The following is a 24,414-nucleotide window of genomic DNA, read 5'->3' on the forward strand; positions in this document are numbered from 1 at the left end:
ATTTCAAGGGAATAGAAACTCCGATGTAGAATACTGAGATTAACGGCCGTGGGGATCCCTTGAGCTGACCACGTGACGCCCTCTATCCGCAAAAGTTGACACTAACTTCGCCGAAAAGCGGCGGTCGCTCGGTCGGTATAGTTCGCTTGCGGACTACAGGCCACTGATATTTTTTGTTTGTACTTCCCAACAAGCGATTCATTAGTTAGTATCCTAGTCATTATGTGACCTACGCCGTTGAAAAATACGTTCTTAAATATAATAGTCATATATGGAGGTGTTGTTAGCTTCTAGTAATCAGTGTTTCTCAAAGTTTGGGAGATACCTGCTATAATCTTCACCATCTGCAGCCTTCTTGCTCACTTCCTCCAGATTAATACCTGGAAACTATTTTCAAATATGCCACTACTTTTCCTCTCAAATCCTTTCAAATTCGCTAAATCAAATCATCCTAAATATCTTTTACGCCAAGTATTTTAATATAATTAATATTATTGTATACAATTTTATTAGTACTGTAACCGTTCATTTTGATTGGAGGACTGCTGTGTGTAAATTAAATTTGTATTAAGTTAAGATTAACAATATTACAAACAAAGAGATCCGGCAGATAGCCAGCTCTTACACGCGGAAGGGACATAGTTCAAGTTTTGCTATGTGGACAGGAAGTAACATCTGGTAATTTCCTGGAATTCTGGCAATTTCAGCAAAGGCGGAAAGGCTTTGAGAAAATGAGAGCTGACAGCTTGGGACAGCGAAAACTTAGAAGTGGGACGGCCGGAGCCTCACACCCTGACCGTAATGCATCAAGGGGCTGTCGACCTAGCGTCAGGTCAGCATCTGCCAGAATCACATAGCAGAGCAACATGATTGGGAATTCAAAATTTAGGGAACCTCCTAGTTTGAAAACTTAACCAATGGCAGAAGTGGAGGAGTGGATTTCTCTTGGAGTCTGGGGTTCGTGGACCTCAGAATTCAGAGAGAGGGATTCCACCTCGAAGAGTCTTGACACAACTTTCGGCAAAGTCGGACACAAAATTTACAACTACGACCCTTCCATAAAATAGTATAAGTACATTTCAAATCGATAGTATTAATAAATTCAGTTGTATTCAGAAAGCTGGAAGGGATTAAAGGACTACTAAGTGCAACGGTCGAAAGGTGTGTGATTGTAGTGAAGTGTTCTTCCTGCCCTGTCCGAGCCAGACCCGTATAAGACCCGGGATAGGAACTCAGCTCTACTGATTACCGAAATGAACCCACAGAAGTGAGCGGTAAGAGCGTGGCGCACAACGTAAAGGGCACAAAGGAAGTGAGCGGTTACAGTACTGTAGTTCAGTTGTGTATATATGATAGCCATGTATTTTCCTGATGATGGCTTTTAATAGCCGAAACATGTAGCAGAGCCGAACTAGGCACTGACCTTAATATAGTTGTGTTGTGACGGTTTTAATAAAGAAATTGTCTATTATAACACAACAGGATGCATGACATGAAAATTAACTAGACTAACTTGCTCGGTGACACAATTATCGAAATTCCTCTGTCGGGATGAGCCGTGTTTCTGCCACAGACTGTGTAGAAATCTCCCCCAACTTAGGTGTGAATGATGACTATTGGTGTAGCGTCAGCACTGATCCAACTCCCGGGTTGAACGTTTGTCCGTCCCTCGAGAAGCTCTGTCTTCTGAAACTTGTCACTTGAGCGTGTTCTTCACAACCACAGGGACAGCAACAGTAAGGGGAAGCGGTGAGATCCCTCCATACGGGGCTCAGTAGGAACTACGAACGCAAATACGCTGTATAGATTTATGGACGTTCATTGGCGAAGAGTGGACCTGTGCCTCTGTCTTGATGCCCCTTGGACCTTTTCTTGGAGGCCGCAAAATCCCTCTCACGGTCTAACGTTAAAGTGTAAATTTGTCTCCTTTGCAGTTATACTGTGATTATTCAAGCTTCATGCCAATGTGTCTGTAGTAAGCTGAATCGTTTTTAATACACGCGATATCGTCTCGTGTCCGGGTACCCGTGACAAATAATTATTGGGTTGCGTCTTTAGAGGAAGCTATTTGTTGGAGAATTACGCCAAGCGGAACTACAGACAATTATCACACGCGATAATTATAACACTTCGTAAATGTGAACAATGGACACACTCTAATATTCTTGTAACTACGTCACACTAAGGCTTCTGTCGGTTCTCCTCTTGCTTTTCTCTCTGATCATTATCTCATCTCCGCCCTGATCTGATCTTATCTCCCTGAGGTAGGTTCGTGGCGTACCAAATAGCAGACACCCTTGTCAAATAGTTCAATTTCCTTGCTCTCATTCAAACGACTTTCTCATTGCTACGAAATTTACGAAATTACCTAGCTGTTGACTAGTAATGGACGCTGTTTTTCACGCACTGTCTTGAGAATGCTTTACCTAGGAAGTGACATTTCTCTATGCAGTGGGTTCACCTGTCACAATAATTTAGGGGGAGGGGTTTCTGTACTCTCGCTATCAGATTACTGGTTGTCTTTAGGTAGCCATATTTTTTTTATCATCATCATCATCATCATCATCATGTAAGTGTAGGCATAGAAGCAACAGTTCAGATCAACCACGGCATCTTTTGAATATTAAACTAGTACGCTAACGAGAATACCACTCGGCTATCAGTAATTTTAGAAATGATTACACCCTACTCAGTATTTATTTACGTATTTACTCAACAGCCCGAAGGTCACTTATAAAAGAAATACAAGAAAAAAAATTAAACACTCAAAAAACGGAAGACAAAAGAACGCAAGTCACCTCTTTTAAACAACAGTAGGAACTCAGTGCAATCACCCAGTTATGCAACGATGAAAAGGAAATGTACACATGGGGTATATACAGTTAATGTTTTAATAATTAAGAATCATTAGAAAATGTGATTAAGGAAGTTTATTTTATGTACAAATACGTCAACGTTCCTACAGATGATATCACCAGCTTAAGCAGATCTAGAAGAAGGACAGTTTTTACTTGACGAGCAGGCATACGATATAACAAAGAAAATTTTCGATTTTCCGAGCAGGAACTCCACCACCACCATCATCATCATCATTAACGTCAGTTAGTATAATGACAATCTGGAGAGCGGAATGCCCATCACAATGGCCGCGCAGTCTAAGGTCTACCTCAACACTGGGATCGTGGGTTCGAACCCCATTCGAGGAATGGATATCTGTGTGCCTTTATTCTGTCTTTGTGTTGTTCTGATCCCCTATCCAAGGAGTCCTACCGACTATGTATATGATTAAGGAATTGTAAAAGTTGTTAAGGGCCGTAGGGCTGTAGGGTCAGAGAGAGACAGAGAGACAAATATTTGATTTAGTTGAAATATTTAAAGAATTTTCTAAAAAATACTTTCTGAGCAGTCACACTTTGTGATAAATTAATAGGTATCAAAGTCTAACAAGTGCAACTAATTTTTAATAAAGCCTTTATTAAATATTAACTTGATATTAACTTGATATGGACATTGTTACATATTAATTTGTTAGAAAGTGCAAGAGCTCAAATTGTCTGTTAAGAAAATAATTGATATTAATCAAGCTAGAAGGCTTTATTAAATATTAAATTTTGCAATTAATGGACCTTGATATTTATAAGCTAATGCTGGATAAATTATTCAGAGTAACAGATAATAGCCATGTTATATAAGGCAGATGCTATTCATTTGAGAGGATAACTCTAATAATGTTTTATTCACAACATAAATAAATTCTAATGATTGCCATCAGCAATTTATGCGGAACGTGATTGTGCTGGGCATTCATTTTGCATTTTCTTCCAAACATAGAAATAGACATGGGGCGCAGAATAGCGTGACAGACTGTCTGATATAAATCTGCTTTTATTAGATCCATTTCCAATTTCAGTTCACAAAGAAGAGGGAAGTTCCACGTCCTTTGTTACTACATACAAGTTCATATATTTTACATCTTAATAAAATTTCCGTAGGCACGATAAACTGATAAAATATTAGAACACATAAATACAGGTTCCTTTGCTGGAATTTTGCTTTTTCTCTTTAGTTTATTCTGAATTCGGCTAGTAAGAAACTTCATTCTCCAATAGATAAATTATTCAATATAAGCTCAAGTTTCCGTTTCGACTTTTTTAGAAATCACTTATAAAATACGTAGGATATTTATATAATGGAGACAGCAAGTAATCTTACAGCAATGTGTCTAAAGGGAACCCCCCCCCAGACAGGTTATGATAGAGGTAATACTATAGATATATTGGGAACATAATATCTGTCTAGTTACAAGTCGGTTACCAATATTCTAACTGAAAATTTTCATGGTGTTTCTCAGTCTCTCCAAGCAAGTCTTTCCTTATATCGTGAAACAGGTTATGATCGCCTCTTGTTATATCCTTATGTATTCACTGTTCATGATCATACCCTTCCCTGCAGTCGTTAAATCACATAAGCGTCGGACATGTGTGAGACACGTGGATTGAACGTTGCCATTTGAATTCGTTGCCTTCAAAACTTTTTTCAGTATATGAATGTTCTGATAATATCTCGAAGTATGTCACGACTATTTCAGCCCAAATACTGACTAATTTACGAATATTATGCTGAGTTCGACTTCCAGTACGGTCAAGAATTTTCTCTTCTCCATGTCGTCCAGACTGGCTCTGGGGCCGACCCAACCTCCTATCCAATGGGTACCGAGGACTCTTTCCCTGGGGTAAAACGGCCGGGACATGAAGCTGACCACTCACCTTCAACTAGTGCCGAGCCCAAGAAAACACGGGTCTACACATCCGCTCCCCCATACATCTTCATAGCGTAGTGTTTAATTAGTTAAGCAGAAGGGCATTTTTACCTTGACCTTTATATGATGTGACGTGTAAGCCCCAGAATATATGTAGTTAATGCAGTATCGGCATGGGACCAGTTCTATGAAATATCAGTCACTGCTCCATTTGAACAAGAAAGAGGAAATAATGTGACGTAAAATTTTGTGACGATGGTACATTGATGCAAATATTATGTTTCTGGACATCATTCATCGCCTTGTCGTTTATCTCAAATCCGTCCTGTTTATTTCTCAAAACATGACTTTCAGAGACTGGATTTTGTCTCCGTCTTCAGGTAAAACCTACACAGTTCAGCCCAATCGATAGAGCTAGTCCCTATCTCCGGACACCTGTGCCAGCGTCATGAAGGAGTAAATAAATCAAACACACCAAAAACCATCTGCGATAGCTAAGAAAAACTTAAATTATTTTAAAAAAAGTTACAGTGAATAATGACTAAATTCTATAACCTGATATAAATGTCTAGTACCTAGAACTCTTCTGCTTTGTATTCGTGAGGTCCTGGGTTTGATTCTTATGTTGGAAGAAGGTTGCTATAGCTAAGGGCCTTCTTACTTTTCTGTATTTTCCTTCGTGCTTAAATAAACACAGAGACAACTTTACTTTTCTTGTCTTTTATTCTGAATACCGTCTTCTACAAATTATCCTCTACGAATTTGACACTTTTTTCAAAGTATATTAATTTGTTTTGGATTTTGCAGCTCTTGTAATTTTGCCTACTTACTTTGATCGAATCATTTTGATATCGAGTTCCGGTACAGGCAAAATTTTCCTCCATGTGTTCCCGACCGGCTTTGGAGCCCAACCAGCCTTCTAACAAATAGATTCCAGGTGCTCTTTCCCCGGAATAAAGCGGCCGGTGCGTGAATCTGACCATTCACCTTCAACTAGTGTTGAGGCAAAGAAAACGTGGTTCTATACAGCCGCTCCCCCATACACCTTCATGGCGTAGTGCTTAATTAGTTAATCACAGGGAGAGCTTTACCTTATATTACAACTGTGTCTTGCAGTCTATTTATGAGATAAGATCGTGTATTTAGCTTTCTCTGAATTTTCTTCTAGACCAACTTCTGTACCTTTCACACCAGTGCTAATTATGAAGTCTCCAGAGTTCCCCAGGCTCTACTTGTGCCAACCAGAAGTGAGGCCATTTCAAGTCACAAGTTGTGTACCTGTTGCAATAAAACGTTTCGTGAAATGGGTTGCACGTTTTGTCTTCTTCCCTTTGTCATCATATAATCTTATTTGAGCACAGCAAACACGTGCAAGGTGGTTAAATGTGAATGGTGCGCAGGATTCCGCGGTAAACTGTGTTCTTGCTGCGATCTAGTGAAGCTATATTAGGGCTAGGGGTGGACAACGAAGTTTTAGATTTGATAGTTTAAGCAGTGTTTCTCAACTTAATCTGGCAAAGGAAGCGTTTCGAAATACTTTTTACGGAAGCCCCAATAAATGAGATGGCGCAGTCGATATAATGAGTGCATATGGGCTGAATGACGGAGGGATCGGAGTTCGAGTCCCGGTAAGAACAAGAATTTTCTCAACGTTGTCCCCGGGGGGAAACACGGCAGGGACGTAACATGAAAACTCCTCTCCAAATATACGTAGGTAAAGAAAATGTAGATCCATACATCCATTCCCCCATACGCCTTCATGGCGTAGTGCTTAATTAGTTAAGCATAGGGACAAATTTACCTTTACGTTTTACCCATAATAAAATTCTTATATACGAAACTAAAAACTAATCCATGATAAATTATTAAGGATGATAATAAATAAATAAATACACATGGGACAACATGGTCTTTAACTGCAGATATTCAGAGATAAATATCGCAGTTCCTGTGTAAGAGAAAGTAACAATCAGGATAACTGCGTTTCTGGATTTTGTCTATTATCCTGTATTCTAAAAAAAAACACGTTTCGGAAACTGGATCTATTTCCAACTCCAGGTTACCGGATAGGGGACACCTATCCTGTTGGGTCGGTTAGAAGGAGCAACTTCAATCACTGGACCACTGTGGGTAGAATTCCGAATTTTACATATTATATACATATATACGTACACACGCAAAGCTTTAATGAGACTTGAATTTTGATGGATGAATTGAGTTGAGAGTTCTTTTTGGCAACCTTTTATATCTGTTCTTACTTGCTCATCTGAAATGTAACTTGTACTAAGGTATTGCAGGGACACGCGGTAGCGTAGTTGGTTGAGGCACTGTGCTACAAACCGGAAGGTTGCGGGTTCGAGTACGGATGAGATGGATTTTCTGTTTCAATTTAACTAATCCTTCCAGCCGCTCTACGACCCTGGGTTCAATTCAGCTTCTAAAACAAATGAGTACCAGGAATATTCTTGGGGGTTAAGAGCGACGGGCCCGTAAGGCTGACAACCTTACCGCCATATGTGAGCAGACTGTCTAGAAAAAATGTTGGAGCTTCGACGTCTCACAACCCTATGGCCCTTCACGGCCTGCTACAGGGATAACTTAACTTTACTAAGATATCGCAATATTGTCACGTGTTAGTGAGTAGACAAGGAGTTTGGACTGAGAATTGGATTTATTGAACTCTTATAACTCCTGTACACTCATATACACACTCTACAAATCACTACTAAAAACACTAAGTCTTCGCAAGCCATTGCTTGGTAGCGGAGTCTAACAGTACAGCTCAAAACTTTTAACTGCCTACTCCAAACTCCGACTTCCACAGAATTTTCCACGGCTGAGCCCCCTTAGGGCTTCTTTATAAGGCCTCGGCAAGGACCTCACAGAAAACACCGCTTACAACTGTTCTTCTTTTGAGTATGTGCGCGTTGCCGCGGGAGCGTGTTTACCGAGCCGTTGCCTAAATACGTACAACATCTATTTGCTCCACTATTCCAGATCAGTCGTGAAGCATATAAACTTATCAGAAAATAAAATATATTTAAAACGAAAATAATTAAAACATCGGCAGCCCATTAATATAACTTGAATATGTATATTGTATTTTAATACGTAAAATCATTTTCTGCTTAACTGAAAATGCGTTAGCCACTTCAAGAGAAGCGAAAGCTCTTACTCTTAATTGTGTTTGGTATAAACAAACCCAATTCCGGAGAAAACTTTGTTTCTGGCTACAAATGCCAATAATTTTGCCATAAAGTACAATAAAACAAAATAATAACGAAGTAAATCTTTTTACGATGTGAAAATTGAAATTAAAACCCTTCTGGGCATTTTGAATCAAAGGATGAAAATATTCCTCTTCTATTTGCCGCAGGAAATTTATAACTGTTCTGTTGTCCCTGCTGCCATTAATTGGAGCAAGAGCGGGACAGGCAGGCTTCCTAGGGCCACGTCTTCTCTGGATATTCTCACAGATGTAGTGTAATATTTATTCTATGTCTGAGTGAGTTTCCACTTATCCTTATTGAATCCCTTGTGCAAGTTTCAAGATTATTTCGTTCAGGATACAGAAGGATTCAATTTCTTCTACAAAGTATTCATACGATCATTTCCCCTTTTTCTTTTTGAAGTGTTAGCAGAAAGAAAGTAGAAACAAGTCTACATATTAAGATCGTTGTATGTACATTGTAGTATCAATTTGGAACAACGCATAATCTTATTAAACTCTCTGAATTTAATCTTATTTTAAGAACCTTACCTTTCTTACTAAAGCCAGACAACAAAAGACATTTTACATGAAGAGCTACGTGCGTCTGTGCATATATTTCGAGCATAACTCGATACATGTTTTGTCGGAGCGAAAAATACTTCGAAAAAAATGTAAGAAAATTGAAACATGAAATGCTTCCCGCAAATCTTACAGTTTTCAGAATAACGAAACTGAAGGGAACGGTTGCGATATTTGTATCTTTCTTCTAAATTATATGATTTGAGATTCTCACACCGGTGACAAATTCTGTCTTCTGGAATTCTGTCGTTTTGGGGGAAAATATCTCTTCCATCTTCATGGACAACATGAAGAAACTAGCAAATATACTAAATGGGGTAACACTTCTACGAAGAAAATAATAATAACTAATAAGAATTCACAGCTTTTCTTGTCTTAATTTTACCATGTCATCATCTATATTTCTTACTATTGTACCAAAATATGTCGATTTCAAATTTCGATCTAAATTCCCTTTGTGGTCTAGTGGTCAGCGTTCCTGGCTGCAGATCCAGAGGTCCGGGTTCGATCCCGGCCCTACCAGATTTTTTCTGAGAAGAAGTGGGTCTGGAACGGGGTCCACTCAGCCTTGTGATGTTAATTGAGGAGCTATTTCAAGGAAATAGAGGCTCCGGTCTAGAAAACCGAAATTAACGGCCGTGAATATCCGTTGCGCCGACCGCGCAACACCCTCTATCCGTAAATTTGACACCAAACTTCGCCAACAAGCGGCGGTCGCTCGGTCGGTATGATTCGCTTGCGGACTAAAATCACGGAGTTTGTTTTAGTTTTTGTTCGTTCATCAAAGTACCTTTTCCTTTTTCTCTGATGTCTTCTCATACATGTTGATTTGCATGAGATCAGCTTCATATCTCAGTGGTACCACAGCGCTTTCACGCTTGCTGTCAATCTGTAGGCTGTACTTGGAGTTGATTAAGAAATTACACAGAAACGAGATTGACTGCTGAAGCCCCAGAGTAACAAAACTTTAGTTATTAAGCTAGTTTCATGCTGGCAGTACGATTGATTTCTCCGCGAGTGCCAGGAGTACTCCCCTACTGTAGTGTCCAGCAGTCTGTAACGCTATCCGAACAGGAAAACACGAAAACAAGAATTCGTGAGTAACATACGGAAATCTTAACAACACAGTTGCAAGCAAATACATTGACTTTGTGTTTATCTTTGTTTTATAAGCTACCTACCAGGTTTATTTTATTGAACTGTGAAATGCCTTGAGCATCCAAATATAGTTCGTACAGTCTGTCCCAAATCTCATTATGGGTAAGGTACTCACCGTATAAATGCATATAGTATAAAAGCCCTGCTTTATACACTTTTGTCCTTATGCCCCAATCATTGCTGGTAGTTATGGAGAGGATCGCTAGGCGACTCTGAGAAGTACCAACGATTCAGTCAACAATGCAGTTAATATGCGTTATATTAGAGAAGATCATGAAATATACGTGATAAAACACGAGTATATTGTGGAAACGTCAAAATGATAGTTATTAGACTGATATGTATCAGTCTTCATTTTGTATCTGATACCCATATCATCCAAGCGCCGATAATGCGTAGTAAAAGTCAATCTGTGTTGAAGAGAAAAGAGGTTATGTAATTTTGAATATGTCTGTTTTCATGGGGATCTCTGCCGAAAATATTTCTTCACAGTACATATTGCTGTTCCGTCAAGTAAAAGTGTAGTTGTCTTTCCGGAACTATTCTAGGGTATTGAGGTTAGACGTTCAGGAAGAAATTATTCTTAAAACTCAACATTTCCCTCCTTGAATAAGGTAACAAAGAGAAATGCTCTTACTTCGCTCAAGGTATAGTTACTTTACTTGACAATAACTTGATACGTAACAGTTAAAACGTTGAAACAGTCAAATCAAGACATTAAAATTTACTAAATAGTTAAAAAAGGGTTGGAGAATGTGGATATCTCCTCTGATACTCCCCTGAAAGATTGCGCATCATTTTAACGGTAGTGGCAACCCCCAGGTATGGTAAGAGGTTCCACGGACGGATACGGGAAACGGAGAAACCAGAAACCAAGACAAGAGTTGCACACCCACAGATACACACACACACATGCACACACCGATATATGTGTGTACATGTATATTCATGTGTTTATTTGTATTCTCGCCTGCTGTCTAAAAACGTAAAAATCACAATACACGAAATTGTAATTTTGCCTGTGGTTTTGTATGAGTGTGAAGCATGATCTCTGACATTATGGGGGGACATAGACTTAGGGTGATTGAGAAAAGGGTGCTGAAGAAAATATTTGGACCAAAGAGGAATTAAATTACAGGAGAATGGAGAAAACTGCTTAATGAGGAGCTTCATAACTTGTACTCTTCTCCAAGTATAAATAGAATGATTAAGTTAACGGGGATTAAATGTGTAGGGTGTGTAGTACGCATCGATGAGAAGAAGACTACTTGAATGATTGTGGTGGGAAAGCCAGAAGGAAGGGAACTACTGGAAAAGCATAGAAGTAGATGGGAGGACAATATTGAAATGGGTCTTGTAGAGATAGGATGGAGTGGTGTGGACTGGATTGAATTGGCTCAGGATAGGGACCAGTCGAGGGTTGTTGTGAACAAGGTAATGAACCTTCGGGTTCCATAAATTTTGAGGAAATTCTTGAGTAGCTGAGCGACTGGCGGCTTCTCAGGAAGGACTCAGCTCCATATGGTTACGGTATAAGTTGTATATCCATGATTCAATTGAGTAAAATCAGAATAGATATTATTAAAAAAATCAGTTCTCTTTGGCCCTTTCTCCAATGTTTAAGTCTTCGCGTTTAAAATAGAGAACTCGTGCATTTTTTTCTATTCTACAATGTATGGAGATATAGCCATTAAAATCTAAAGCGACAATTTCATTTAAAAGAAAACCATGTAACAAAGAAATGGATTTCAGTTATACATTTATAACAGAATAACCTTTCTACATTCGAAGAACTGAATGAAATCCTAGCAAATCCTTTCTGCAAGATGTTTCAATGCCAACAAATGCACTGAATTGCCCTGGACCTGGTGGTCATTCTCCTCACGTCCAGCATCGCTTCATCTAACCTGACACTTGTTTACTAAGAGAGTTCACACTACTTGCAAGTCAAGTGTGTGTGGACTGGGGTCGAGCCAGTGTCTCGACAGATCGGCGTCTGCAGTAATGTTTGACAACTGAGAATAATGGTGTCGCCCGCATCCTTGATAAATCTCACTCAGGTCCTCTAACGGTATCACTTCTCACTGTGTGACGTTTATACAGGGTGGTTTCATTTTTAGGAACTCAGCCTGATTCTTCTGCCTTAGACTTTCTTCCCATCAAGTTGTTATGATCTTGTACTTTAATACGCATATGGCTCCGATGCTTATAAAACTCATGGTACATAGAAGGAATTACTCTGATTAATCTCTCATGCTTTGGTTACCTTTACAAAAGAAGTACTGGGTGACACATACGGTAACATAATATGTGTCTCCCTGAATATTAACATATACTTTCTCCAAAATTAATTTCGATTAAATATGGTATTGGTTATTCCGGTCGCCGTAGCCGAACGGTTTAAGGAATGTGTTTTCATCGCTCGCTCGGAAGCCGGGATCATGGTTTCGAATTCCACACAAGGCATGGATGTTCGGTAAATGTATGTGTTTGTGTTGTCCTATGTTTAGGTAGGGGTCTTGCGACGAGCTGATCACTCGTCCAGGGAGTCCTACCGTCTGTAAAATGATCATGAAACTGAAAATCAGAGACCAGGGCCCGAAGGGGCTGTAGGGTCAGTAAAAGAAAATTATATTAGTTACACACTAAAAGTAACCAGGTGAATTGTATATTAGTCGGTAGAGTTTTATTATTTTACATAAATGTTAAACCGAGCCCCATCACATTGTTTAAAAGAATGAAAAAAATAGTTATGTCACGTAAATTACAGTTTTTGTAGTGATCCATAGGATTCGTTACCGCTTGAGCCACCTTGCTTGGTTTGTTTGAAGGTACGATAGAAGCATCCACCTATAGATATACTGAGGTTAATGCATAAAAATTATCGGAAGAACGGTTAACTTGTCCAAGATTCAACCCCGGACACATCTCAAATGCAGTTAAGTCTACTAGACAGGGCAGCTGTGACCCGGACTTATACATTCTAGAGGAAGAAGGGGGATTCTGTGCCTTAGTGCGCCCGCATGACTTGTCACTGTACCTATCCAGATATTAATACCATCACTCATCTCAATTTCTTATATTTTCAGTTGATGCAGCATCTCTAAATAACATATTTGAGACGTACCACGTGATTTTCTCCATGTTGCAGTTCTGGTCGGCCTATGTTCCATGTTCGACCCAGCATCTGGATGCGGTGCAACTAGCGTTAGAACAAATTGACGTCATCCGACGGCTGGTAGCGAAGTATCCCACGTACATGACCTTGGTTACAACTACAGAAGGTAAACTGTCATTTTATGAAAGCTGTGAATGAACCATAGATGATGGAACAAGCGGGCAGGTTAAATAAAATTGTGACTCAGAACTACTGGGTTTTTGGATTTCGCCCATCATCCGGTATTCTAGAAAACAGGAAACAACGTTTCGGAGAGTGCATCTGTTTCCAAAACGTTTTGTTTTCTAGTTTCTAGAATACAGGACAATGGACAAAGTCCAAAACGCCAGTAGTTCTGAGTATTATGCACCATCGTCAGAACCCTTTAGAATCTGCTCGAAATTGTGACTGATGTAACAGAGATGAGATGTATATAGTAAAAACGGGAGAGAATGGAATATGTAGAAAGTCGTAATGGGAGTGCATGAAGAAAATATAACATTAAGAAGCTCTAGGTGTAGATGAGAAGATAATATTAAAATGTATCTTAAAGAAGATGGAAGGGTAATGATTACATTCACCTGGCTCAGGATAAGTATCAATGGTTGATAATAAAGTAAAAAATCATTTCCGGTTCCATAAAATGTTAGAATTTTTAGTAGATGAACAACTGTTAGCTTCTCAAGAAGAACATCAGTATCATTTTTCAAGAATAAACTGCTGTTCATTTAGTTAAGATCTTTTACTTGAAGGTACAGTTTATTTCGAAAGTTCACCTGCTTTAAACATAGAGGCGTTTTTGCATGAATCGCAAAATATATCTCTTTAGTGTTGGGATTTTATTGGAGTTCTCTCTCGTAGACTCCGTGTTAAATAGGTTCCTTGTCACTACGGCATGACGCTTTCTGGGGTGACGTCTGGAGGAGACAGTCTCCAGATATTGAGGGCAGATGGGAAAATATGATCACGGACAGCTTACAAGTGGTGGTCCTCCCACCAAGACGGCTTGGCGTGGGTTCACGACTCCTCACCATAAAGAAGTCTGTTGAAAAATATTGCACAAAGCACCAAGCACGTGTTTGTGAACACGGCTACGAAACTTCAGGTTCTGTTAAAACGCCGGTAATGTTCTGTGGAGACAGGTCCTGCGTAGATTGGATGAATATTGTGCTTACATGTATCCTTCGAATTAATTAAAGTTTATTTCTTTGTAGAATTTGAGGTCCTCATAGCTGTGGCTGTGAAGAGTATCACATTCTGGGATGTGAGGCGTTGTGTAGTCTGGTACAGATTTACAGATATTTAGGATGAACATTCTGCTTCCATCTTCATGTCAATTCTTGATCAACCAAATAATTATCAACGGCTGAACAAAAGGTCTTTAACGGGAAATAAGATATAACTATATGTTTAAAACTCATTTAAATAATATTTTTGTCAGTAATTATTCAAATGTTAACATGTTTAGAGTCCTGTTATACGGCAAGAATACACAACACATTACTTTAATCAGCAGTTATCCTGTAGTCAGGCCTAAATCACCTATCATAAGCATCACCAATACAAAATAGTACAGCGGAATTACGCAGAATTCAGCCTTCAGTTAGCTCAGTGTCAGCTCCCAGTTACCAGGTAATTTAGTTTCTTTTGTTGCAGAAAACATTCACGTAGAGAGTCTATAAAACATCAACTCATTTGTGGAATCTCTTCTATTTTACATAATCAATGTTAACAGACACTTCACATGTATTTTTTAACTTCTAATAACAGACCAAGCAAAATACACAACTAATTGTGCCCATAGGCAACACTAATCAGAAATATGTACCAAAAAACTTAAGGTTATGAGACGTCGAGGCTCGCACATTTACTATAGAATCGGCTCACAGATGGCAGTGAGGTTGTCAGCCTTACGCGCCGACCACGTTTTACCTCTAGGAAGATTCCTGGTACTCGTTTCTCTTAGAGACCGAATCGACCCCAAGGTCATTGTACGGCTGGAAGGATTAGGTCAATTGAAAAATCCAATGACCTCATCGGGAATGGAACCCGTGACCTTCAGACTTGTAGCGTAGTGCCTTAACCAACTGCGCTACCGCGTGCGTCAACAGAAACATGTAAAACATCATATCTACATGTTATATTGAATATGTCTGATGTTGGAGTAAGATTTATGTCGAAACAAATGTTTCTTTAATTATTACAAATATCTTTGTTTCACTGAGCTTGTATGATGTACAGTGGAACCTCTGTAATCGACGAGATATAATATCACCTACAAAAAAAATAGGCATCTCCAAAAATTAAAAATTGTATCTGATTTTCTTATTTGTTTGCAGTAAAATTAATGTTTGAGAATGTCAACGGAACTGCCTCTCCGGGTGGTGAAGGCTGTAACCTGGCTACCGCTTAACCCGAGCCCGAGGTGTAATTGAAAATATTTCGATTTTTAGTTGTTTATACATAAAGGAAGTAAAGTAAAGTAAAGCTATCCCTGTAACAGGCCGTGAAGGCCCATAGGGTTGTGAGATGTTGAGGGTCCCACATTATCTAGACAATTTGTTAACACTATGTAAGATTTGAGGCTTTCACGGCGGTGACTATGAAGAATGCAGTCTTCTGGGATTTGGCACCGTGTATATGTGGTGTTAACCGACGTTTCGGAGGAACGTATCGCCCCCATCTTCAGGGTTGAAGAAAAAGTATAAGTAAATCTGCAAGCGACAACACCGTGAGACACGATAAAGCAGTCTGCTTTATCGTGTCTCACGGTGTTGTCGCTTGCAGATTTACTTATACTTTTTCTTCAACCCTGAAGATGGGGGCGATACGTTCCTCCGAAACGTCGGTTAACACCACATATACACGGTGCCAAATCCCAGAAGACTGCATTCTTCAATTTGTTAACAGATGGCGGTAATGTTGTCAGCCTTACGCGCCGGTCGCCCTTTACCCCCAGGAAGATTCCTGATACTTATTTCTGTTAGAGGCTGAGTAGACTCCAGGGCCATAGTGTAGCTGGAATGATTGGGGTCAATTGAAAGAATCCATCTCATCGGGACTCGAACCCGCGACCTTCCTACTTGTAGCGTAGTGCCTCAACCAGCTAAGCTACCGATTTATATCTAACATAACGGAATGCAACCGTTTAAATATAAATAAAGTTAGTTATTTGATTGTGTGATTATAATTTAAAGTATAGTAATTATGTGTTTCTTGCTTATTTATTTCATGACGCTCTCGATATCTAGATTATGTACCTTCGGACAGTAGGACGATTGATAAATGAATTGGAAAGGATCTGGAAGGAAGGAAGCATGGCCTAATCGCTGTACTATCCAGACATTCACTTGGAGGGACTGAGGAAAACCCGAAAAATCTTACTCACGTTATCTGAGATTCGAATCAAGCGACTCCATAACCCAAGTCAAAAGCTAGACAAACTTGTTCGAAGTCGGTATTCATATACAAGTCTCACACAGCCAATCAAATGCTCTTGTGTTTGCAGAACACGTACCGGAGCTTGGAGCTCACTGTAGAAAGTAAGTTGTGTGTGTGGAGCTTATGTGAGAATTCTGTGATGGAAGTTGGTGACCGACACACCTTAATTTGATTGAGGGACATAGCGACGTGTCCACAGGACAGCGGTCTTTCCAGTCAGCGACTGCCTTCTCCCCAAGAAGGAAGAGAAACTTGCGTATCCTTGAAAAATGCCCAGTAATTCATTTAATGTATTTGACAAAATTTCAGACTCTGATATTGAAATGGAGAATAAGTCGCAATGATTTACTTTCTGGGCATTATCCAGCGTCCTGTTAATATTTCATTGTTTTGAAACAACTTCTGGAGATAAATACGTAAATGTCTACTTCTATTGATAAGACACGACCGCTTAGACAACGACGCGTCCAACTGAAGAGTACTTAAGAACTAAAAGTATGTGATGATGGTATATTAATACGAATATTGTGTTTCTGGACATTATCCATCGTCATGTTTTTGTCTAAAAACACCGTCCTGTTTATATTCCAAAACAATGTTTCGGAGACTTGATTCTGCCTTCGTCTTCAGGTTTTTTTCCAGATATACCCCAGTCTCCCTAAAGTGTATTAAAAACAGAAATCTCTAAAAACTACTATTCCTTAGTGTGAAATTGGTGGCATATTTGTTCTTTGTTCTTACAGACAAAAGATTTTGGATTGTTACAAAGAATTTTCTTCTTAGTGTGATCAAAAATTTTCCGTCGAAATTTCAACCGGTTTTATGAGTCCTTAAATAATGATTAGTATATTTTTAACATCAACCTTGTTTTATTTCTCTGTATCAGGTATCGAGAGGGCTCACGAATCCGGCTTACTAGCCAGCCTCATCGGAGTAGAGGGTGGTCACGCCATAGGCACAAGTCTTGGGGTGCTGAGGATGCTGTACCAGCTAGGGGCACGATACCTCACCCTGACACACACCTGCAACACCCCTTGGTGAGTCCCAAACCTGCTTTTTATTAGCACGCTCCTTAAACACCTTGCTAAGCCCCCAACACACTCCATAACAACTCACGTGTGTGTTTCCAACTTGTGCACTCTTAGCATAAATTTAATGCTTTTAAACGAGCCCCCAATATTGTTGTAATTTTAACACTTCTCTATTTCATGATGAAACTTAAGTCTTTAGATATATTAGCACGACTGCAGTATAAAATAATAGTGTAGACACTTTCGAAAATATTTTAAGGACCATAGTTTTCTTTTGATTTGTCCGTCAGTGTATCTTCTAGTAATAGCGAATTTGATTAAATGTTCTTTCTTAGACCTTAGTGGAACTGTCCTGAAAACTTTTAGTTTGGTTTACCCTGAATAATTTTCAGAGTAATTCTCATTAGAACATACATGAGCCTCTTTGTATGCTTGTCGAATCGTTTCAGTCATTCTTGTTAATATTGAAAAGAGGCATTTCGGTTCCATAAATAATATATTGTAGCATTCTGCTTCAAAAAGACAACGCACAGATTTCATATGCAGAGATTCAGTCTCAAGAAATTGAACGAGGTAGAGGGTGAAATCATGTTGAAATCTCAAATAGGTTCGCAGCTTTGGAAATCTTAGACGCTGAGGAAGATATTAATAGAGCTTGGGAAACTATCACAGAGAATATAAAAATTTAAGCCAAAGATTGTCTAGGTTATTATAAACTGAAGAAGCATAGACCATGACTCGATGAAAGATGTTCCAAGTTATTACATAAACTGCGGTTGCTACAGGATCCAAACGAGTTAAATGGGGATAATGTGAAGAGTATAACACGTGAAGCCACCCCAGGCATTTCAAGAATAGAAAGATGGAATATCTGAAAGACAAAATTGATGAGCTTGCAATGAACAGTAAGAACAAGAACATTAGAGACCTGTATAGAGGAATAAATGACTTTAAGAAGGGTTATCAGGCTAGCAGTAACTTAGTGAAGGATGAGAACGGTGATCTGCTTGCAGTTCCCACAGCATTCTTAATGGGCGTAAGAACTACTTCTCTCAGTTATTGAATGTACGTAGGCTGTGCTGTTAGGCAGATATAAATACACACAGCTGAGCCGTTAGTACTTGATCTTAGCCCTTTTGAGTTTGAAATTTCTATTGCAAAGTTGGAAAGATATAATCGCTAGGTAGTGATCAAATTCTGGCAAAATTAATTTAAGCAGGATGTGAAATACTACGTTCTAAGATCCATAAGGTAATTAATTCTATTAAGAATAAGGAAGATTTGCCTGATCAGTGGAAGGAGTTTATTATTGTATCACTTCACAAGAAGGGTAATAAACCTGACTAGTTTTACCTCTTTTTATATTCAACACAAAATAAATAACATTTCATGGAACTCTGGTATATTTTGTGAAATTGGTAATTCTGCTGCACGTATTGTTACTGGTCAGCTGATTGTTGCTCTCTGTTAGGGCAGACTGCTCAATAGCGGACGAGCCAGGTCACCTTCCCCACATCGGCGGCCTCTCGCCCTTCGGAACGGTGAGTAAATACACGTTCCTTCATTTAGGTCATTAGAGTAATTTCCGTTAAAACTCGAACGGAATTTTTCTAATTTGTTATGTAAAATATTATTTAGTGGTTGAGTACAGTTTAATTATAATGTGACTTTCTTAAAACCTCTTATGTGTTTCTCCTCTAAAATTTATTTCCATATTCACGTCAGGTCTACATTTTCACAATACATTAATTTTATGGTTCTAGTTCGCGGCCTAACCTTCCCCCTCCCGTCCTTTGAATGCTTACTATTACAGTTCACCCTCATTAAGTCTAAGCTTGAATTTGCCTCTGTTGTTTGGAACTCTATTTTGTCTACTGTGACCAACGGACTGGGACGAATCCAGCAGAAGTTTGAAGCTCTTTGATTTAATCGTATCTTTCCCCATGTCCATTAGAGTTACGTTTATGCTTTAGTGCATTTAAAATTGCGCCCCTCATGAAAGGGCACACTCCACGTCGATACGCTCCTCCTTTATCACGTACACCCTCATTTTAATTCTGATCTCCGCTATTGGAAATCATTGATCTTCGACTGCACGTCATATCAGAGACTTAACTTTGTTTAGTTCTGCTCCTGAAGTAAAAATTGTCCCTTTACTAAATGCACTTCAGCTGATAATATTTGCAGGGATTTTGACATATTTGGAATCAAAATATTTTTCGGAATCATGTTTTATAGTGATTCTTTCTTCTTAATAACACATTAATTTTGCTCAGTATAAAAGTATGTATATATTTTTCTAATCATGTAATTGCGGGTGCGATTGTAATTATTAAAATTTTATTATTTTTTAATTTACAAAAAGTTGCCTTGTTTTCTCTTTGTCCCATTGTATGCGTATGTTCTTTTTGCTTGTTTCCATTATATACCTGCCTGTTCATAATTGGCCATTGGACTGCTGAGTAAGCACGTAAATAAACAGATGATTTAACTGCAATTAATTGAATTATACGCCAACACAAAGACGAAACTGCAAAAACATATGCAATCGATGACATTAAAATTTTTGTCGCCTTCGAAGTTTTATTTCCATGTCACCTTCTTATACTTCAATATCTTCATTAAGGTATCAAAGTTAAGAACACGATCTTCCGGGATGTTACACCATGTAGTCAAGCTAGAAGTTTTCGGACATTTCGGAGGAACATAGTAAAAACATTTCCAGGGTCAACAAATAAGCCACGTAAGCAACACGTAACAAGCAAGCAGAACCCTGTTTGCTGCTTGCTACTATCCTGAAGATGGAAGCACTTTGTCATCTGATTTCTCGAGGAAGCGAATAATATGATCACTATCTGCTTTGATACAACGCCGTTTAGTTTGGCAGATACCAATATTCCGTTGGGGTCTCTTGTCCCCATTTTTAGAGTTGATATAAACAGCGTGTTCCTTTGAGACGTTAATACGATGGGGTACCCAAAAGAAACGGAACTAATTTTTTTGTGGGCAGAGCTTTTGTAGTATCGCGTTTTGCCGCTATGAGCGCATAGAGCTAACATTCCTGAGTCGATTAGCCGACTACCGTTGCTTTAGAAGGTAAGGACTAGTTTCGTCAGAGTTTATAGTGACAACTGTTTTGTGTGATCGTCGTTTTTGCAATGGCTGATTTTCGTGAACAGCGTGCGGCTGTGAAATTCTGCTTTTTTGCTCGGGAAAAGTGGAACATAAACTCTTGAAATGTTAAAAACGGCGTACAAGGACGATGCTATGGGGAAAACTCGAGTGTTTGGGTGGTTTTCCCGTTTCAAATATGGTGAAATATCAGTTGATGACAAACCTCGTTCTGGTCGTCCTTCCACGGCCCGAACACATGAAAATGTTGAAAAAAATCGTGAAATCATCAAGGAAGATCGACGACGGGCCATTGAAGAAATTGTGGAGCTGTCGGGAGTGACTTGGAGCTCATCGGCCAGATTTGTGGCAGTCGGGTGACTGGTTTTTCCATCATGACAATGCCCCTGCTCACACAGCCCTGTCTGTACGACAATTCTTGACCAAAAATGGTATGACCCCTGTTCCTCACTCTCCATACTCACCCGACCTTGCCCCGTGCGACTTTTTTTTTGTTTCCTCGAATGAAAAGAGACATGAAAGGAAAAAAGGACGGAGGCGCTGTCAAGCATCTCAAAAGATGAATTTAAACAATGTTTTGAAAATGGAATAAAAGACTAGACAAGTGTATTCGTGTAAGTGGAGAGTACTTTGAAGGGGATTGAAGGTTTGTGCTTAAAACTTGAATAAATAAGTTTAAAACAAATAAGTTCGGTTTCTTTTGGGTACCCCTTCGTATCTACCAAACTATACGACCTACTTAGCTCCGCCTAGTGAGAGTTTTAAGAAACTGGTGTTCAAAAAGCAACATTCAGCAACGAAAGTTAAACCTCTAAGTTTAGCCTCCAATGTGAAAATATGATACACTGGCTTCTGTTAAATATAGACGGGTTAATTTTAGTGATGGTAGTCGATCTGTGTTTCTGTATCAACACTGCATTCATTCATATTCATATAGAATCCGCATGAATAAAATCCAGGTTTCATAACAGTTGTAGTGTTTGTAGAAACATTCATAGAGAGAACTTTCACAATTGCAGACACGTAAATGTTTTAGTTTCCAGTTCAGAATAAAAACAATGGGGAATTAATTAGGATCGTTATTTACGTACATGTACTGTAAACCTACTCTTGTTTTCCGTTACACATTATCTCAAAATTGGCAATCTGCAATTCTAATTAAGTCTGAGTTTCCTTTCAATTGTGAAATCTGATAAACATTAACCACAACATTAAATTTTCAAGTTTTGTGACGTGTACATTCATATCAACTCAAACTTTTTGCATGGTGACAGAGACCACAACACATTGCGAAGCAAACAACATTATTTGAAGTTAGTAGAGGTTATGTAAAACAAAAACAATCAAGCTCCGTGGCCTATAGTCCGCAAGCGAACTATACCGACCGAGCGACCGCCGCTTGTCGGCAAAGTTAGTGGAACTTCTGCGGTTAGAAGGTGTCACGTAATACGCGCAACGGATCCCCACGGCCGTTAATCTCGGGTTTTCTAGATCAGAGCCGCTACTTTATTGAAATAGTTCCTCAGTTATCCTCACGAGGCTGAGTGGACCCCGTTCCAGAACCACTACTTCTCAAAAAGTCTGGCACGCCGTGAATCGAACCTAACCTCTGGATCTGTATCCCGGAACTCTGACTACTAGCCCGCAGAGATATATAATTTATTAAGTAAAATTATGAATAAAATACTTTTAAACTTTTAAATATATATTAATGACAATCTGATGTGTTGGGATTTTGGACTTTATCCATCGTCCTGGTTTTTAAGATAACAAATAAAAACACCACGTTTCGGAAACTGGATCTGTTTCCGTCCTCAGGTGAAGGAAAACACCTATTCATTTGGGTCCCTTAGAAAGAGCTAGCCTCAATCACTGGACAAACCAATGTCACAAAACATGAAGATTATAAACACCTGAGACCAGGCTAAGTCCATGAGAGCTAATAAGAAAAATATTCATAACAAATTGTAGCAAACACTTACAAGCGTGGAACCAGGATAGATAGATCTGAAACAGATCTATCTATCCTGGTTCCATAAGAATTGAGGAATTTCTTGACCGCCTGACACTTCATTTGTTTCTCATGAAGTTCGAGATTGGAATTGATTGTCTCGAAGATTCCTCCGAGTTCTTGCATTTGAAGTAATTCAACGTAATGTTTGGGAAAATTACAGAATGGACATCAGAAAAATAGGGCGTGTGTTGGTAATTTCGAAGTAGAACCTAACAGTAAAATTTGTGAAATATCTGTCATCAGTATTTATCTTATGGGTAAGACGCACTTGATTGACATACGGACTGTTATAGCTGATGAAGTTTTGAGTGAAATATTTATCACTCTATTGTTGAGTGGTAAGGTAGACAGAACCATGAAGCACAATAGACCACTGTGATCGCGGTGCAAGGGCCGAGAAGGCCTGCCCCTCATACATTCATAGACAGAACCATTATGTTGCTTTGTTGAATTAAAGTAGAGGTTCGTTGTTACTGACAAAATTTGCTTTGCAAGAAATATTTCCTCTAGACAACAGCATTGTTTAGTTTATATTGTTTTTCCGTCGGTTTTATCTCAGTATGAATGTAGCTGTCTTTCTAAATGTTTTTATTTTATTGAAGTTAGGTGTTTTAATGAAGACAAATAAGTATTATTTTTAGGATAAATGTGTGTTATTATTCCTGTGAGGAAGAATCTTATTGAAGGTATCCAATTAGAAGTCATATAATCCGCTGCTTCTGAGTTATTCAGCTGCTATCCACCTGCTAACTAACATTGTAACCTGTTAATTTGGCAGGTAGTGTAACATTACCAGCTCATTTAACAAACTTGATACTTCCGCCTTAGTAGTTAGGTAATTAGGGATTTTAATTTGACACTGAAGTATTCAAACAAAAACAGAAAACAGCGCATTGAGTCCTTACAACGGGGTTTTTATTCTGCATGAAGCAACACATAAACAAAGCATTTAAAATGATTAATTATGCCTTTTGTAACGGTCCATTTCCATGAATTCGAAAACTGATTTTTACTCTCAGAAATTAATTAGATGTTCATTAGGGATGCAAGCTTCCTAAGCATGCTTTTTTTTCTTCTTTTTCATGTCATTATGTAGCCTGTATTTTTCGTACTGTCCGATTTTGAATTGTTGTGTTATTATTAGTGGGATGAGACTGAGTCCACTTGGTACTGCGGCCACTACTGGCCTATTGTACTAGCCCCAGATGATAGATGATGGTGATTGTGGAGCAGTTGGTGGAGTGAAGATTGGCAGGGAAAACCGAAGTACTCGCCACTTTATCTACGACAAATCCCACATGACCACACTCGGGCCGCCGCCGTGGGAAGACTATACTGTTGCGCGTTTGGAAAAGTTGAGCAGGAGTGGATGAATGAATGATTGTAAAGGGGTGGGCCTTCTTGACCCTTGCACCGCGACCACAGTGATCTGTTGTGCCTCCCCTTAAACAGGAGTGGATAATATGTACTGGAAATTATTGTGGTATATTTGCTCAAAGCAAGAAATGTGGAACCAGAAAAAGAAGTCTGTTGCTAGGGAACAGCACGGTAACAACGCTTGACTTGGTGTTTTCTATGCGGTTCGTGCCACGTTCCTACAGCAACATAGATGTACATAGATGAGGAACTGTTGGAAGCTGCCCCCCTCCACCGAAGTCATACACGACCCTTGTATAAGGGAACCCCGAAAAGGGAAGCAAGTCTCCCCGCCTGCAGGCGGGTTCGAATTCCTCCATCGACGTATGAGGTGAGGAAAAGGGAACCCAGTGCCTGGAGGTATAACTGGGCCACCCTATTCTTGGGGTATAAAAATACGGGAACCTGGCCCTCCAGTTTGGGGGAGCCTCGAATCTGAGACAGTAAAATTTGGTTATTAGTCCCACGAGACTCGGTCCTGAAAATGACTGAGCTGGCGAGGAACAGCAGCAATTG

The 24,414-nt window shown here is 39.2% G+C and overlaps 1 protein-coding gene across 3 annotated transcripts in view; it reads left to right on the forward strand.

Moving 5' to 3' along the window:
- Positions 1-24,414, forward strand: part of LOC111863423 (dipeptidase 1) — a 399,898-nt gene that overhangs the window by 265,509 nt on the left and 109,975 nt on the right. For all 3 annotated transcript variants that reach the window (XM_023849743.2, XM_023849742.2, XM_023849744.2), the window contains exons 6-8: positions 12,859-12,991; positions 17,192-17,342; positions 18,808-18,877. In XM_023849743.2, coding sequence (XP_023705511.1) covers positions 12,859-12,991; positions 17,192-17,342; positions 18,808-18,877 — 354 coding nt within the window. The remainder of the gene's footprint in view (positions 1-12,858; positions 12,992-17,191; positions 17,343-18,807; positions 18,878-24,414) is intronic.

The sequence above is a fragment of the Cryptotermes secundus genome, unplaced genomic scaffold (assembly GCF_002891405.2).
Source record: "Cryptotermes secundus unplaced genomic scaffold, Csec_1.0 scaffold964, whole genome shotgun sequence".
Taxonomy (NCBI): Eukaryota; Metazoa; Arthropoda; class Insecta; order Blattodea; family Kalotermitidae; genus Cryptotermes; species Cryptotermes secundus.